General features: G+C 41.3%; 1 protein-coding gene across 2 annotated transcripts in view; it reads right to left on the reverse strand.

Annotated features, from left to right (window-relative positions):
• The window catches only part of ZNF704 (zinc finger protein 704), an 86,431-nt gene that overhangs the window by 12,146 nt on the left and 60,325 nt on the right, over positions 1-13,960 (reverse strand). For both annotated transcript variants that reach the window (XM_074553075.1, XM_074553068.1), the window contains exons 3-6: positions 11,098-11,201; positions 6,697-6,929; positions 3,186-3,286; positions 1,821-2,082 (exon numbers count right to left, since the gene is read on the reverse strand). In XM_074553075.1, the coding sequence (XP_074409176.1) occupies positions 1,821-2,082; positions 3,186-3,286; positions 6,697-6,929; positions 11,098-11,201 (700 nt within the window). The remainder of the gene's footprint in view (positions 1-1,820; positions 2,083-3,185; positions 3,287-6,696; positions 6,930-11,097; positions 11,202-13,960) is intronic.

Genomic DNA, 13,960 nt, shown 5'->3' on the forward strand with positions numbered 1-13,960 from the left:
CCTTTCTCCAGGGCTCCCCCAGTGCAGTTTGCCTCAACTGCTGTACTTTCCAGAATTTCTTCAATTATTTTTCTGAATAATTTCTCACCCATAGGATGGGGTCAGGGAAGAGCATCAGGACTTTCCTCAGTTTCCTCATATCTTTCTCACTACAAGTAGTCTATCTGATGTTTTCCAGTCATAGAGGAAATGTCAATTAACAGATCTCTTTAGGATTCTTGTGACCAAACTTTGGGTCCTGTATTTTTCCCCCATTTTTTTTAAACAGGAACCCTGTGAAGAACAATATTCAGCCTCCCTTATGCAAGTTCCTTGAGCTGCTCCCAATGAAGTAATCTCCACTTTCTCCTCTGGCTGGTGAGATCTGAATCTCCACCCTGCCTCCTGGCCCTTCTTTCAGGGCAGAAGGGATATTGGCAGAGGATGCCACTGACCTCTACGGGAGCTGCTTCCTTTGCCAGGACAGCCAGAATGCTTGAGCAGGGACCCTGCCTCCTGCTTCCAATTAGCAAGCTGTCAACAGTGGGGACTGTGTCACTCCTCACTGATGAAATTAAGCATTGAAACCAGAGCAACCTGAAAAGCCCACGGGGCTCAGGCACTTTTAGTCTTGTGTCATGGAATACCATCAATTCAGATCTAATTCAAGGATTTTAAACACTTGAATTGGGATTTCCTTGGCCAAGTGCTTTACTCAGAGGTTGCTTGTAAAAAAGGGTTGAGTGGGTCTCTGAACAGCAGGGCAGACTGTCATGACTGCAAATCCCAAATGAAGCAAAACTTGTCATCAGCCTAGACTTGTTGCCTCACTCTCTGAGGCAGGCCTTAAGCTACACTGAGAAGCAAGTCTTTCTCCTAGCTGACTTCATCAGTCCCCAGGCTGGCATGCTACCTGATGCAGCTTCCACCTGCAATGCCAAGCTTCCACCCATGCTTTTCAACAAGCACAAAAGCCTAAAACAAGCCTGTGAATTCTCTACAGCTCCCTCTGACTTTTTAGTAGGTGTGCTCCAAACACATCACCAAAGTTTTATCTGTACAACGCTATATATGATAGTTATTGAATCTGATAAATTTAACAGAGTTCTAGAGTGCATACAAAGGTCATGGACCACACTGCTTCAAAGCCTTTATTCTTCTTTTATCTTATGGTATCCAGACCAAAACATGTCAAGTTTTAGTGCAGTTTTATAATTAATGCTTTCTGTCAAAGCTTAGCTGGAATGTTCTAGGACAGCAGTTTTTGCCATTTGGAAAGCATTACCTCCAAAAATAGGAAGGTACCATATTTGTTTTTTCATTCTTCCTGCTCTACTTTACAACTGCAAACTGACATCTCACACTGTACAAAAACAGGAAATGAATTGTTCCTGGCATCCTTGAAATCAGTCTTATACTTGTTGACTCTTCAAGCAGAGCTTGTACTTATCCAATAAAAACAAAGCTGAAATGAAGACTGGGAGGGATTCAGCTGACAGGATGGGAATTTTTACAACGCAGGAAACCCCATCTGAGTACATCACCTAGGATTCTCCTTATGGTCAGTGAAAATTGAACTGATGTAGGGCAGTGGGATACACAGATCAACTCTTCTCAACCTGAAGTATGCACCTATGTGTGGCCAAAATCCACCAGCTGTGGTGGGCACATAAACAAACAAACAATGAGCTCAGAAGAATGCATCTCAGTTTAAATAAAAAAATTGCTTTTGACTGCTCTGAAAAGCTTTCAGCCCATTAAAAGTCACACACTGTGCTGTGACATTCTTTACACATTAGTGAGATGAGTGTAATCCTTGGGGCTCCCAGCACTGGTGTTACCTGGTAAGCATGGTCCGTGTGTACGAGGTAGAGGTTGGTAGGAGCTGAGCGGCTCAGAGGTGTCATCACTTTAGTCTCGGTTTTGGCACAGGAAGTTTCAGGACGGATTGTGTCTTGGGTGGGAAAGGAAGGAGGAGATGCTAGAGATGGAGACACTGGGGAAAGACTGCTTAAGCCATCAGCTACTGAGTCCGTGTTGAGCCTGATTTCTGTATAGTAAAAATCCTCCTCTCCATCACTGTAGTCAGACTCTCCTACACGTCTGTATCGAGAGAAAGAAGTGAGAATTGATTAAAAGCAAGAACCCCAAGGTAAATTTTAAGTTCTAGATGCATGAGTGAATATATCCATATTGTTAATAAACTAACAGTTGCAGTTTCAACCCTTCCTACTTTATCTGCATTCTGACTGCAGGTAAGGGGAAGAGGAAAATCATCTAGTCTGAAGGGAAAAGAAGTAGGAATTACTCTTCTCCCCTCTGTGTTATTCTTGACCAATTCTTTCACCTTGGAGTAGATGTTTGATTCCCTGTGATCAAGTATCAGCTTCTCATTTGTAACTATTGTAAAGTTAACAAGAAGCTCAATGCACTCTGTCTTTGAAAGTCACAGCAAAGATAACAGACACAGACAAGATACACTTCACTCATGTTCCAGCAAACAATATGCAGTCTTATCAGAAGTCACTTAATTATACCAAATATATTTACAGCTGCCATTCACTGTAACTTCCTGTAACATAAGAGAAGAATATTTGCTAGAAAACAGTCTCGCCATGCAACTCCCAGAGAAAGCACTCATATGGGCTGCTTGTCACAGCCAGGACTTTCTGGTCCTACTCTCCAGAGGCAGACTTATTGAAGGAGGGCATGTAGAAGGTTTAATTGCCTTAAAGTTTCATCTGATGTGCATTTGAGCACAAGTGCTAACAGTGAACAACCCAGTCAAAGCAGTACTACACATTATCTTGAAGTCTAGATCAGAAGGTGCTGAGAGAACGCACGTCCAGCAGGTCATGCAATACCCTGAACCTGTCTACTGCAGAGTGTCATCCCAGACATGATGTGCACACAGCACATATGATGTAATGGTACTGAGCTGTGCAGCTGACAGGGAAGTGCAGTGCAACCTCGAGCTCCATTTGACCTTCTAGCAAAGCTGACAGAATTTCAGGAAAGAAAGTGCCTTGCTGTTGGAATAAGTGCTCATTCACCTTGATGCACTATTCCACAATTTCCTCAGAAACACAGGGATATGAGACAGAGAAGCCAAGGGCAATCTAGTACCCTAGTTCATCTATCCAGCCAAGGGCAATTGCTCCACTTTTATACCAAATCCTTTAGACCCAAAAAGACTGCTCTCTTACCCAAGGTGAATGGTCCTTATGTGTTTCTGAATCCCTGCAGCTGTGCTCAGTACCTTCCCACAGTTCTTCCACAGGCATTTGAACATCACCTTCATGGAGTTCTGAAAATTATGAGTAAAGCAGCATTAGTTGTATGGAAGTTGTAGGGATATTAGGAAAAATTTCTTCCCTGAAAGGGTTGTCAAGCACTGCAACAGGTTGCCCAGAGACATGGCTGAGTCACTAACCCTGGAGGTATTTAAAGGACCTGGGGACATGGTTTAGTGCTGGACTTGGCAGTGCTGGATTCAGGGCTGAAAATTTCTGTGACTCTGTAATTCTGGGAAGGTAGAAAAAACCCCAAACTGCCCAAACCAGATAAACAGTTACAAAACCCTGTAAAGACTCAGAGCCTTTGACTCCAAATTCATAATGACCTAATAGTCTCTTATCAAATGTGTCACCCTACTGAATTCAAGAGAAACCAGTGAAAAGCTGCAGTAGCAGCTTGTGACAAAATTTTACTTCTCTCTGTTTATTGGCAACACTTTTCCATTTTTAAGTTTCAGTTCCTCCACTAAGGGAGGTAGATGATGTAAAAACTTCCTATACTTCTTTCAAAAAAACCCTGATGAGGATTTCTCACTTAATCCAAGGCACCTTCTTAAATTAAGGTCTTTCCAAAGCAAGCACTTGTAAATGTTTCTGCTCGTGATATTTGCAGCACAAAAAAATACTGTGCCAGAAAAATATAGCTTCTGTTACGCCCATATTCACCATGAGCTGGCACAACCTGTTTTTGTTTCACTCAGAAGCTGCTGTGGACTTTACTCAGACAAGAGAATGAGAAGTTATCAGTCTGTGTTCAATATTTTAAAAATACAGGTATAATCTCATTTAAATATTCTTTTTATATTCTTTAATATAACTTAATTGATCTCCACTGAGTTATCACTGATTTAGAGCACACCCAACAAGGCTATCACCAGGCCAATCTTCAACATTTTGAAGACTCAGGAGAAAAGCAGACTTAAAACAACACAGCTGTTACAAACCCTAGAGATATTTAAAAGCTATTTTTACCTCGAAAATCAAAATATTGTATTATAATTCTATAATTTCTGTTACATATAAGATTAAATTAATATATTCATATAAAACTCAGTTTAAAAAAAGGGGGAGAACAAGCACATTCTTAGGCACATTTCACTGTGCCTTGAACAAAAGCTGACTTGGTGCTTCCTTCAGTTTGGACCCTTTGGAACTGCATGCCAGTAGATGGTTTCAGCATTTGTTAGAAAGATGATGATTAGAATATAACTTAAAAAATAATCTCAGTGGTCAGGCTTTTCAAAATACAAGTTGATTGTAGCAGCATGTTCTCACAGTTCCCTGCAGTCTAATATCTCCTGCTTTAAGGTATGGATGCTTAAGGCTTTGAGATTTGGGGTACCTGATCATACTGGTTGTAATAAAAACTTCTGTTTGGAATAAATTGCACATAAATTGCCCATTTTTTATTTGATAATACAACTATCAGTCAAACAGACAGAGAACTCTTTCTTTTTCTCAAATTAAATATAATCTATCAATTCTGATTAATATTTTTCTTATTTCCATAATACAATACTAAATACTATTATCAGCTCAAAACCACACAACCAACCACCAAATATGTCAAAAAGATGAAGGCCATGTTTATAACTGATATCCTAGGAATTCCAATATGACATCATAAACACCATACACATCTTTATGAGCACAGAATGATTTAACATCCACCCCCAGTTTGATGGTAAAATCTGTGGGTTTTGGATTTATTGCCACTGGTAGGAGTTTGCAAAAACCCACATGCTTGTAACATAATCAAGTGAAAGCTCACTTGGTGGAAATAAAGAATATGCTTACATTTCTTCCATTTCCTTTCCAAAAATTACCTATTCAGGTTTAATGTTTTATTTAAGAAAATAATGGAACATAAATGGTTTGGTGAGGAATAACTACCTTAGAGGAAACTTTTAAGCAAATAATAAAGTTACCAATCACTCTATTTCCAGGTTTACTCCTTCTGACTTTTGCAGCCTGAAGAAGAAATAACCTGAACATTTTTGTTTCAGCTTCTAAAGGTGGTAACCTGTACTCAGATCAAGTACCACGCTGGAACCAGAATAGAGAAAAAACCTGCAGGAAGGCAAGTTCATTTATAAAACCAAGTTTGGCATGGAATGTTACTGTTTATCTAAATAAAACATTTGCCAAATAAAGCCAGATCCTTGTGAACAGAACAGATAGTGTAATAGACCTATGGTGAGTACATAAATAGAAGTATTTGAAAGCAACTTAGAAAACAATAAAGATGGCAGCTGCAAACCCATCTGTCTCATCACAGCTGAGCAGTAAGAGTGGGGCTAATAAGATGAAGGTTAACTGAGAAGTAAAAGGCAAACCAGGACATTTTTGCACTCCTACTCCTCCTGCCCCACATCCCCCCCCAAATTGTCTCTCTGTTTAGTGCAACGCTCAGCTCCAACTTCTAATTTATTATAACAAAGGTGTCCTCCAAAATATATTTTTTCCTTCTTAGTAAGATGCATAAATATTTTCACCCCTTTCCCATGAACAAGGGAACAATTGCATGGGTCAGCAAATAAGCAGCTTCTGGAGCAAGAGGATAATCTGAACAGGGTTAAACAATCATTAAAACTTCTTCCTGCTGGTGATGAAGCAATTAACTGTCTCAGAGGCAGAAAAAAATTCACTAAGGGAAAAAATTCTCTGTTTTTTCTCCTTACAAAAAGCTCTTTTACATCTTGCTATGTAAAATCTATCCTGTTGTGTTGGGAGGGAAGGAAACTTGGACTAGTGCCATCTCTTTGTTTTCTTTTTCTTCCAGAGAAGCTTGCTGGCTAGCAATGGTGCTTTTTTGGGGTTAGTTTTGGACCTGTTTTTTAATGTCGTGTTTTATTTAGCTTGCTTTTGCACTCCAACTGAGGATAAATTTGGCTAATGCTAATGCTATATCAAAAGCCATCGGGTTTGAGCTCTCTCTCTCCATTTTCACTCCATATGTTTGTGCAGAGAAACCTTCACAGTATTAAGGTATCTGACACGCTGTCAGACAAACAGCACTTTCAGGGAACAAGGAGTATTAAGGCCATAGTCAGTTTTCGTGATGACATGTAAAGGCTGCCTGTTGCATCCTGAACACAGAGAATTTGTCAAAGTAGGACAGAAAACCCTTGAATGGCCAGAGGCAACACCTTCTGGAAATCCCTCTAGTGTTTTCTGAGCAAGAGGCTCTGTAGCACCTCACCATCTGGCAGGAAATATGTGGTGCTGATGGCAGCATGTATGTGCAGGAGGTGACCACGTTGAATGAGACACAGTGACTACATGAAGTCCCCATGTTAAATGCTTGCCAAGGGAGGATACACAAGCAGAGCTATTTGGATGACCTGCTCTTCTCTCACAACAAAATAAGCCTACCAACATCCTATCTAACCATGGATGTGGAATTTAACATAAGGCTAACCTTTCTCTTCCTAGGAATGGGTTCATCAAAGAGAAGGTTGCTTGTTTCCCCTTCATCGATCCCATCATCTGCCTGGGAAGGCGTCCGAAAAGCTTTGAAGCTGTCAGCTGACAGAGGTGGAGATGGGGTGGATGGGTTGGACTGGTCACTGGGAGCATTCCAGCTCCAGTATCCACTGCTGCTGGTGCTAGAAGGCACAAATCCTCCTTCTTTCCAAGATCCATTCAGGGATTCTGTCAAGAACAACAAAAGATATTATTACAACAGTATCATTGTGAGAGGGCTAAGGAGCTCTTTTTTCTAAGGTTTAGATGCCATGTTGGTAATTAAATGCAAAATCAGTAAAGGAATGTGAAAGCACTGGATGTAGAGAGGACAACCATATCTAACCCACTACACATAAATTACATATTCCACATTTGATTTTTATTTTATTTAAAACAAAAAAAAAACCAAAAGCAGCAAAGTATTTTTCTAAAAAGAAATGTTGCATTTGAAAAGATAACCTGTTCTGAAGCATAAACAGTGATAAACCATCATATATTGCATGCATGATTTAAGGAAAACATTTAAATTGACCTTTAAATTTACTTCTGTGATTCTAAATACATCCTCAACTTTCAACAGGAACACACAACTCTGGTGACCAAAGCAAGCTCCAAGCCACGACACTGCCAACAGGAGATCCCCTGGGAAGGGGACACACACTCTGAACCCCAAAACACTAAGCAGATCCACAAAAACATGACCATCTTCCCAGTACTAAAACACCAAAGAAAACCATAGTTACACTCTGTTCTTACAATCTCTCAATATACCTGCCTCTGCCTAATTTGAACTTCCACATGAGGTGGGGTGTGTATCCCTTGGGATACACGGGTGTGCAGGCATCTGCACATTTCAGAAGTGAACACACAGACACTGGATCACCTCCACACCCACTGGAGGAACTGCCTAATCAGTGCTGCAGCTCCCCATCCATTACAGGCTAAGAAGACACTGGAACTAACAGCTAACACTGCAGCACCATGGGGGGAGCACCAGCACTGGAACTAACAGCTAACCCTCTGCAGCACCATGGGGGGAGCACCAGCACTGGAACTAACAGCTAACCCTCTGCAGCACCATGGGTGGGAGAACCAGCACTGCCTGTGCAGCCTGAGGCACAGCTCGAGCCATGCTTTATTCACATGCACAGATCCTCAGGCTTTAGATGCTGGCATGTCACCCTCACTGTCCCTAAAGGGCTGCTGGCAGCAGAGAAGCATGCAGGTCATCAGCTCAGTGCAGGCATGGCCCAAGCACACCCAGGGTGCAGCCACAGGCAGCTCTGCCAGATCTCTCAGGTTCTCACAGGACTTGGGCAAATGAGCAGGGACTGTTTAGGTGCAGCTTCTCCCTAACTCAGGCATTGGAGGCTTCTCCCAATGACACTGTGGGTGCCTGAGTATTGTGCAACACCTGACTTTGGAACTGGCAAGCAAATAACATCTTATCTGTTCATGAAGCAGTATTTAAGTGTGAGACAAGTCCTTTCAAGCCAGTGCCTGTCTTTAAAAGATCTGCAGAAGTCACTCCTTCATTCCTTCTCAATTTCTTACAGATAAATTTAACTAATAATATTGGCAAGAAAGTGAGCTATCAAAAGCTTACCCCCAAACCAGTGAATTTCTGTTTTTTCTTTCTCCTAACTGACTTGGTTTTGGACAAAATTCTTAATGACTAACATCAGCTGCTCAAAAAAACAGAACACAGTGCCCCCTTGAGTAGGCAGCTGCTACAGTAGTACTGATTTACTGATCAGGACCACACAGCATAAATGGAATTGATCCTCTCCCTCCAGCCTGCCCAATTCCTCTTTGGAAAAGGACAAACATACATGTTCTGGCAGCTCTGAAGCTAACATGAAAATGTCATGTTTTGTCTCATGATTACAACCTTCATGTGACTGTAATGAAGGTGGGTTTTGCTCCTTTTATATATTTGGTACTTCAGTCCTGTGCCGAAGCCAAAAATTGCATCTGGTATCAACTTGTGACCTTAGCATAGCTTAAAATTTTCATGTCTTCAGAAAAACAAAGGAACACTCTTTCAACTACTATTTTCTGAAACAGTTATGGTGCTATTTGTATTCTCAGTGTGTACAGCTTCTCCTCACCTTGCTGAGAAAGAGATGTAAATCAAGAGCATTTTTTAAGTAGCATGGGAAATACTGAATGAGGTTAACAACAGGAAAAAAACCAAACACTGGTTCTCATTCATACTAACAAATCTGTTAATGTAAAGAAGTTTAATATATAAATAAATGCAACTTACTCTTATTTTGGGGCTCTTTTCACACTGCTGGAGTTGCGTGAAAGAGAACCAGACCAAATATTATTCAACTGCAGAGAAACAAGGGCCAAACTCTGATCCAGTTTACATGGGTGATCATTCCCAGGAATTCCAGCATGGATCTCACTTTAATATTAATGCTAATGTATTTTTATTTTTTACTTCTAGGCAAAATTCCATTTGTTTTAACAAATGGTCCTTTAATTATACTGCTACTTATTGCCCTTTTTTGGAAAAGCATGTAGAAAAAACTAATCACTAATACATTTGTTGCTTGTATTACTAGGATCAGAGCCTAGCCTTGCAACACCAAATAAGCTTTAAATTATCCAGTCTTTATACTTCTATTCAAGTCTTTAGTAAGCCTTGACTAAGGCAAAACTAAGATATTCAGGGAGAAGGTGTCCAAAACCAGCTTCAAAATCTTGTCTGTAACTATTGAAAACATGTGAACTACATTTTCAGGCTAGTCTTCCCAGATTTTGGGAAACAAGCAGACAAGCTAAATGAAGAAATATCAAAGAGCACTCAGACTATGCTGAGAAATATCAAAGGCAGTTAAACAGCCACCATTTGATATTAGTAATTCAAAAGGGCTTGTTTGGAAGATCTTGCCAATCGACAGCTGCACTGCTGCTCCTGACAAGTGTCACCTGCTCAGCCTAAGGTGGCAGATACTGCTTCACCCACAGCAGAGCAGCTCCCCAGGACAGGGATGCAGCAGGGCACATGTGTATGCCTTGGCCACACCAAATACCTGCTTGCCACATCAAGCACAGAACCATCTCCAGCTGTGAGCTGAGCAGCTGGAGAGCAGGTGTGCTTTCACCCTTCTGCAGGCCTTTCCCAGGGGCTGGCAACATCCTGTCCTCAGGTGTCACTGTCACAGGGATGTCACTGCCTGAGATTTCCCAGGGCTGCTCAGAGCAGTGGCACTCCAATAAGCACTTCTGGCTTTCAACACTGGAAAGCACATGAACAAAGGCCATGGGTGTTCACAGCCAGAATTCCAACCAAATGGATAAAACTTACATTTTCTGAAAATAAATGGAAAAAACACAGCACTGACACTGGCTATGAATTCCTTTAAGAACATCATACTGTGGATCATGCCTGTTTCCATGAAGAAAAGCAAGTATTTCTCAATCTTCCAATGACTGACAGTAGGAGAGCATCTAGGGTTTTTTAGCAGTTACAAGTGAGTAAGAAAAGTCAGTCATACAAACAACGCTGAGGTACCCTAACAAGGTTATCCTAATTCAAATAATTCCTTAAAATAAAACACTCCTAAAAATTTATTGTAACTCCAGTCAATCTTGCATAGATCAATTACATTTCATAATCGATCTTCTCATTACCTGAAACTTTTTACATTTTTTTAAATTTGGGTGTCTTCTGCTATACCATGAATGAAATAGTCTTTACAGGGATTATAGATTTGATGGAAGACCATCAGAGAGTTACACACAGCACAGGAACTGGAGGTGCAGAGAAGCAGACTGCTTGCTGGGCAGATTGCTACTGCACAGCCTCTCAGCCAAGAGCTGTGATCTGGAAGTTCTTTGCCTTATTGTGGCTTTGGCTAAAATCTGATCTCATTTCCATTGAGTAGATGACAAGAAGAACTGCTTTCATGTTTCCTGGATATGGCACTCAGGACATGGTTTAGAAGTGAACATGGCGGTGGTGCCAGGTTGATGGTTAGACTTAGTGATCTTAGAGGTCTTTCCCAATTCTAACCATTCTACAACTCTAGGACTGTATGTGTGCAAATGCAAACAAACTCTTTGAAAAATTAAGTGTTTCAGAGACATCAAGAGACTTTTTGAAGTGCTCATATCCCATTTATGGAATGGACATCTCCCATTTCATAAACCAGAGGTGCTCTACAGTTAATGTTTCTTTTCATTTCTTCCAGTGCTGCACCAGACTTTGACTAGGTTGGAGCAAAGCTCAGTATGATCCCCAACACAGCAGAAGACAGCCACTCACCATTTGTTCTCCCCCATGGGCACAGCTCCTGGGAACAAGCCCCCCTTCCCGCAGCCCCAGGCTCCAAAGGCTTACCGTTGGGTCGGACAGGAGGGCTGCGGACCAAAGGGCTGGTGGATAAACTGGTGAGTACCATGGCTGCTGTTACTTTATCCATGTCCAGTTCTTCCAAAGATTTCCTGAAACACAGTGAGTGCGAGGCAGGAAACACATCAATAAAAATTTAGCTCTTTTTTAGTATTTTTTCACTTAGCCCAAATCCTAAGCCAGCACAGCACAGTAACAAAAACAAGCCACTGCACAGAGTTCTCCAAATCTTGGTTTTCTGGCAACCTGAGCATATCAAGAGGCTTCTATAAGCAAACTAACTCAGTGTTAGCAGGAAAAGAAGTGGGAAAAGAGAATACATCTTTGTATAAAATTTTCAGGATTACTGTGACTCTCTATAACTTTGACTTTGATCCTTTTTTATATTTCAGAATTTCAGCTATTCATATTCTTAGAGCAAAGTGTGTTCTTAAGGTGGTTTTCTTGGATGAAGACAAAAATGCAAAATTGGGTGAGATTACTAGCAACAATATCAACATACATTAGTCTCTGTAGTGTAAAGAAAAACTGTGAACTGGAACTAAGGGATGTGAGTTCATTGCTTCTGCTTAACTATTAACATTCCCATACTCTCTGCAAAAGATTGATCCTAAATTTTTCCTGGTCAGATTAAAAACCAAATATTTTAAGTAATTAGGAAACTGGCATAAAAATGGTGCAGGAAGGGTAGGGGGGTAGGGGAGAGAAAGGGAGAGGAGGTTGTTTTGCAGGTGTGATGGGTGCCTGAACCAGCATGATGGCACAGGGGCCCACTGCTGCCTCAGCCTGGTCTCAATGGGAACCTGTGTAAGTTAGAGGAGAGGACATGGAGGAGGAGTAATAAGGGAAAGGAGAGCAGCCAGCTTTTCAGGGAAAGGAAGAGAAGATTTGGACAATGGTAAATGCCACCAGGAACCAGGATACAGTGATCCATTGCTCAAGGAGCCATGGGGGATTTTTTAGGCAAGGAAGGAAATTTTTCTTTGTAAAAATTATGTTCTGTCTTTTTTACCCAAGAGTAACTCTCTCCCAATGTAAAATTTCTGAGAAGTCAATGCACCAAAATAAAACTACCAAACCCACTATATTAGCAAACTTTTGCTTTCCATCCTTGTGGGCTGGAAATCCTTGTGGGATTTCCACCTTGTGGGTGGGATCAAAACAGACAATTTTTTGAAAACATTTGCTTTCAAACATATGACTGATCATCCAAAATCATCTTCTCAATTCCTAGAGATCAAGTTAATTTTTTTCTTACAATAGGACACTTCCCCCCACCCCATATTTTGCTTTCTGGGTCTCTGGAGATATCTCTGTGCTTTGTGAGGAGCTCTACTGAGCAGATCAGGCTGAGTCTGATTTAAAGCCCAAGATAATAAGTGGTCAGTACCTGCTGTTTCCCATCAACTGTTGGTCAGTAAGTCACCAAGAGGAACAGGATGTGCTGGGTGCACTCCCTTTTCTGGAATCCTATCTCACCCATCAGGTGGAAGGTTCATTAACTGGAAACTACACTGCAGTGAAAGGCTCTTGGTATTTTAGTGAGCAAACCTTGACCTTGCCCATGAAAAGGTTCACAGCTGCTTTCTGGCTGAGGCAAGGACCCACACAGATGCTGATGAACACTCTCCCACGCCGCACAACAGCTTAACTCTCACAACTGTCTTTTGCAACACATCAGTGCCTGGAGCTGAAACACTGATGATGGTTCCTGCTACATTCTGATTATATCTGTAGAAACCCTTCTTTCCTCCAGCCAAGGCTTCTGCAAAGAGCACAGCAGCCATATGGTCATCATCAAGTATTGGAAAGGTCTTGGAATGTCTGCTATAATCAGCTGAATTCTTAATCTGTCACCCATTAGCTCCTCGTGCCTGCAGAGGAGTGTTTCACTCAGAATGCCAAATTCCTCTGGGCTCAGAAGACCCTTCCTCAGGGCTGACATGAAGATGCTACACTTTCTCAAGACCAACACTGCCAGATGATTTTCCAGTTACCTAATATCCCAGTATGAAAATCTAGTTTCTGAGAAGGCTTCACCTGCTCTGTAGCCCATTCCTGTCAGACTACACCAACTGTCCCTGTGACTATCCAGCTGTGAATGAATCATTACTATCTGTGTTTCTGCAACATACGAGGACAAAATGAGCAAAAGTTCCTGATAAGATGGAGAAGCTGATCCCTAGTGTTTGTAATCAGCTCTTCTGTAAAAAGCTCTTCTGTCCGTGTGGCAACAGAACTAACATGTTCCCATCCAGGCCTCTCCAGGATTGCAACATCTCACTACAGCAGTTGTTGCAAGTGTCTGCCAAGTTGGTGTCAAGATGTCAGAGTCTAGACTCGGAGCTAATCACAAAGTTTCCCCAAGCAGTTTATAACTACCTTCTAGTTATTTTGATTTTTTTTGTCCCCTCTACAATGATAGCACTGCTGTTCTGAAAATCTAGCCCTTGCTCCACATAATTTTACAATGTCCCAAAATTGTCAGCACTGGCATCTGTACATAAAGTGGAAGTTTTCACAAGCAGGCAAAGAATAGGAATAGTCATGAGAATCCATGCCATTTCCAGCCATTCTAAACTACACTCTTGCAATTACTGGAATCCTTTTTTCTTCCTGATCCAATTTACCAGGATATCAGCCCAAATAAAATGAACTTTGGGCTTTCTCTTTGCCCATTCTGAATGACAGTCATTTTTACTATTTACTGCTCCTCAATTGCATCCAGCAAGCAAGAACACTCTGCTCATACTTCCCAGCCACAAGAATTTTAGCAGCTACAAGTGTTGGCTTATGTGACTCTGTTCCATTTTTACAGTTTGGCTCATAAATGTAAACACACATATTTCAT

The sequence above is a fragment of the Zonotrichia albicollis genome, chromosome 1 (assembly GCF_047830755.1).
Source record: "Zonotrichia albicollis isolate bZonAlb1 chromosome 1, bZonAlb1.hap1, whole genome shotgun sequence".
NCBI classification, from domain to species: Eukaryota; Metazoa; Chordata; class Aves; order Passeriformes; family Passerellidae; genus Zonotrichia; species Zonotrichia albicollis.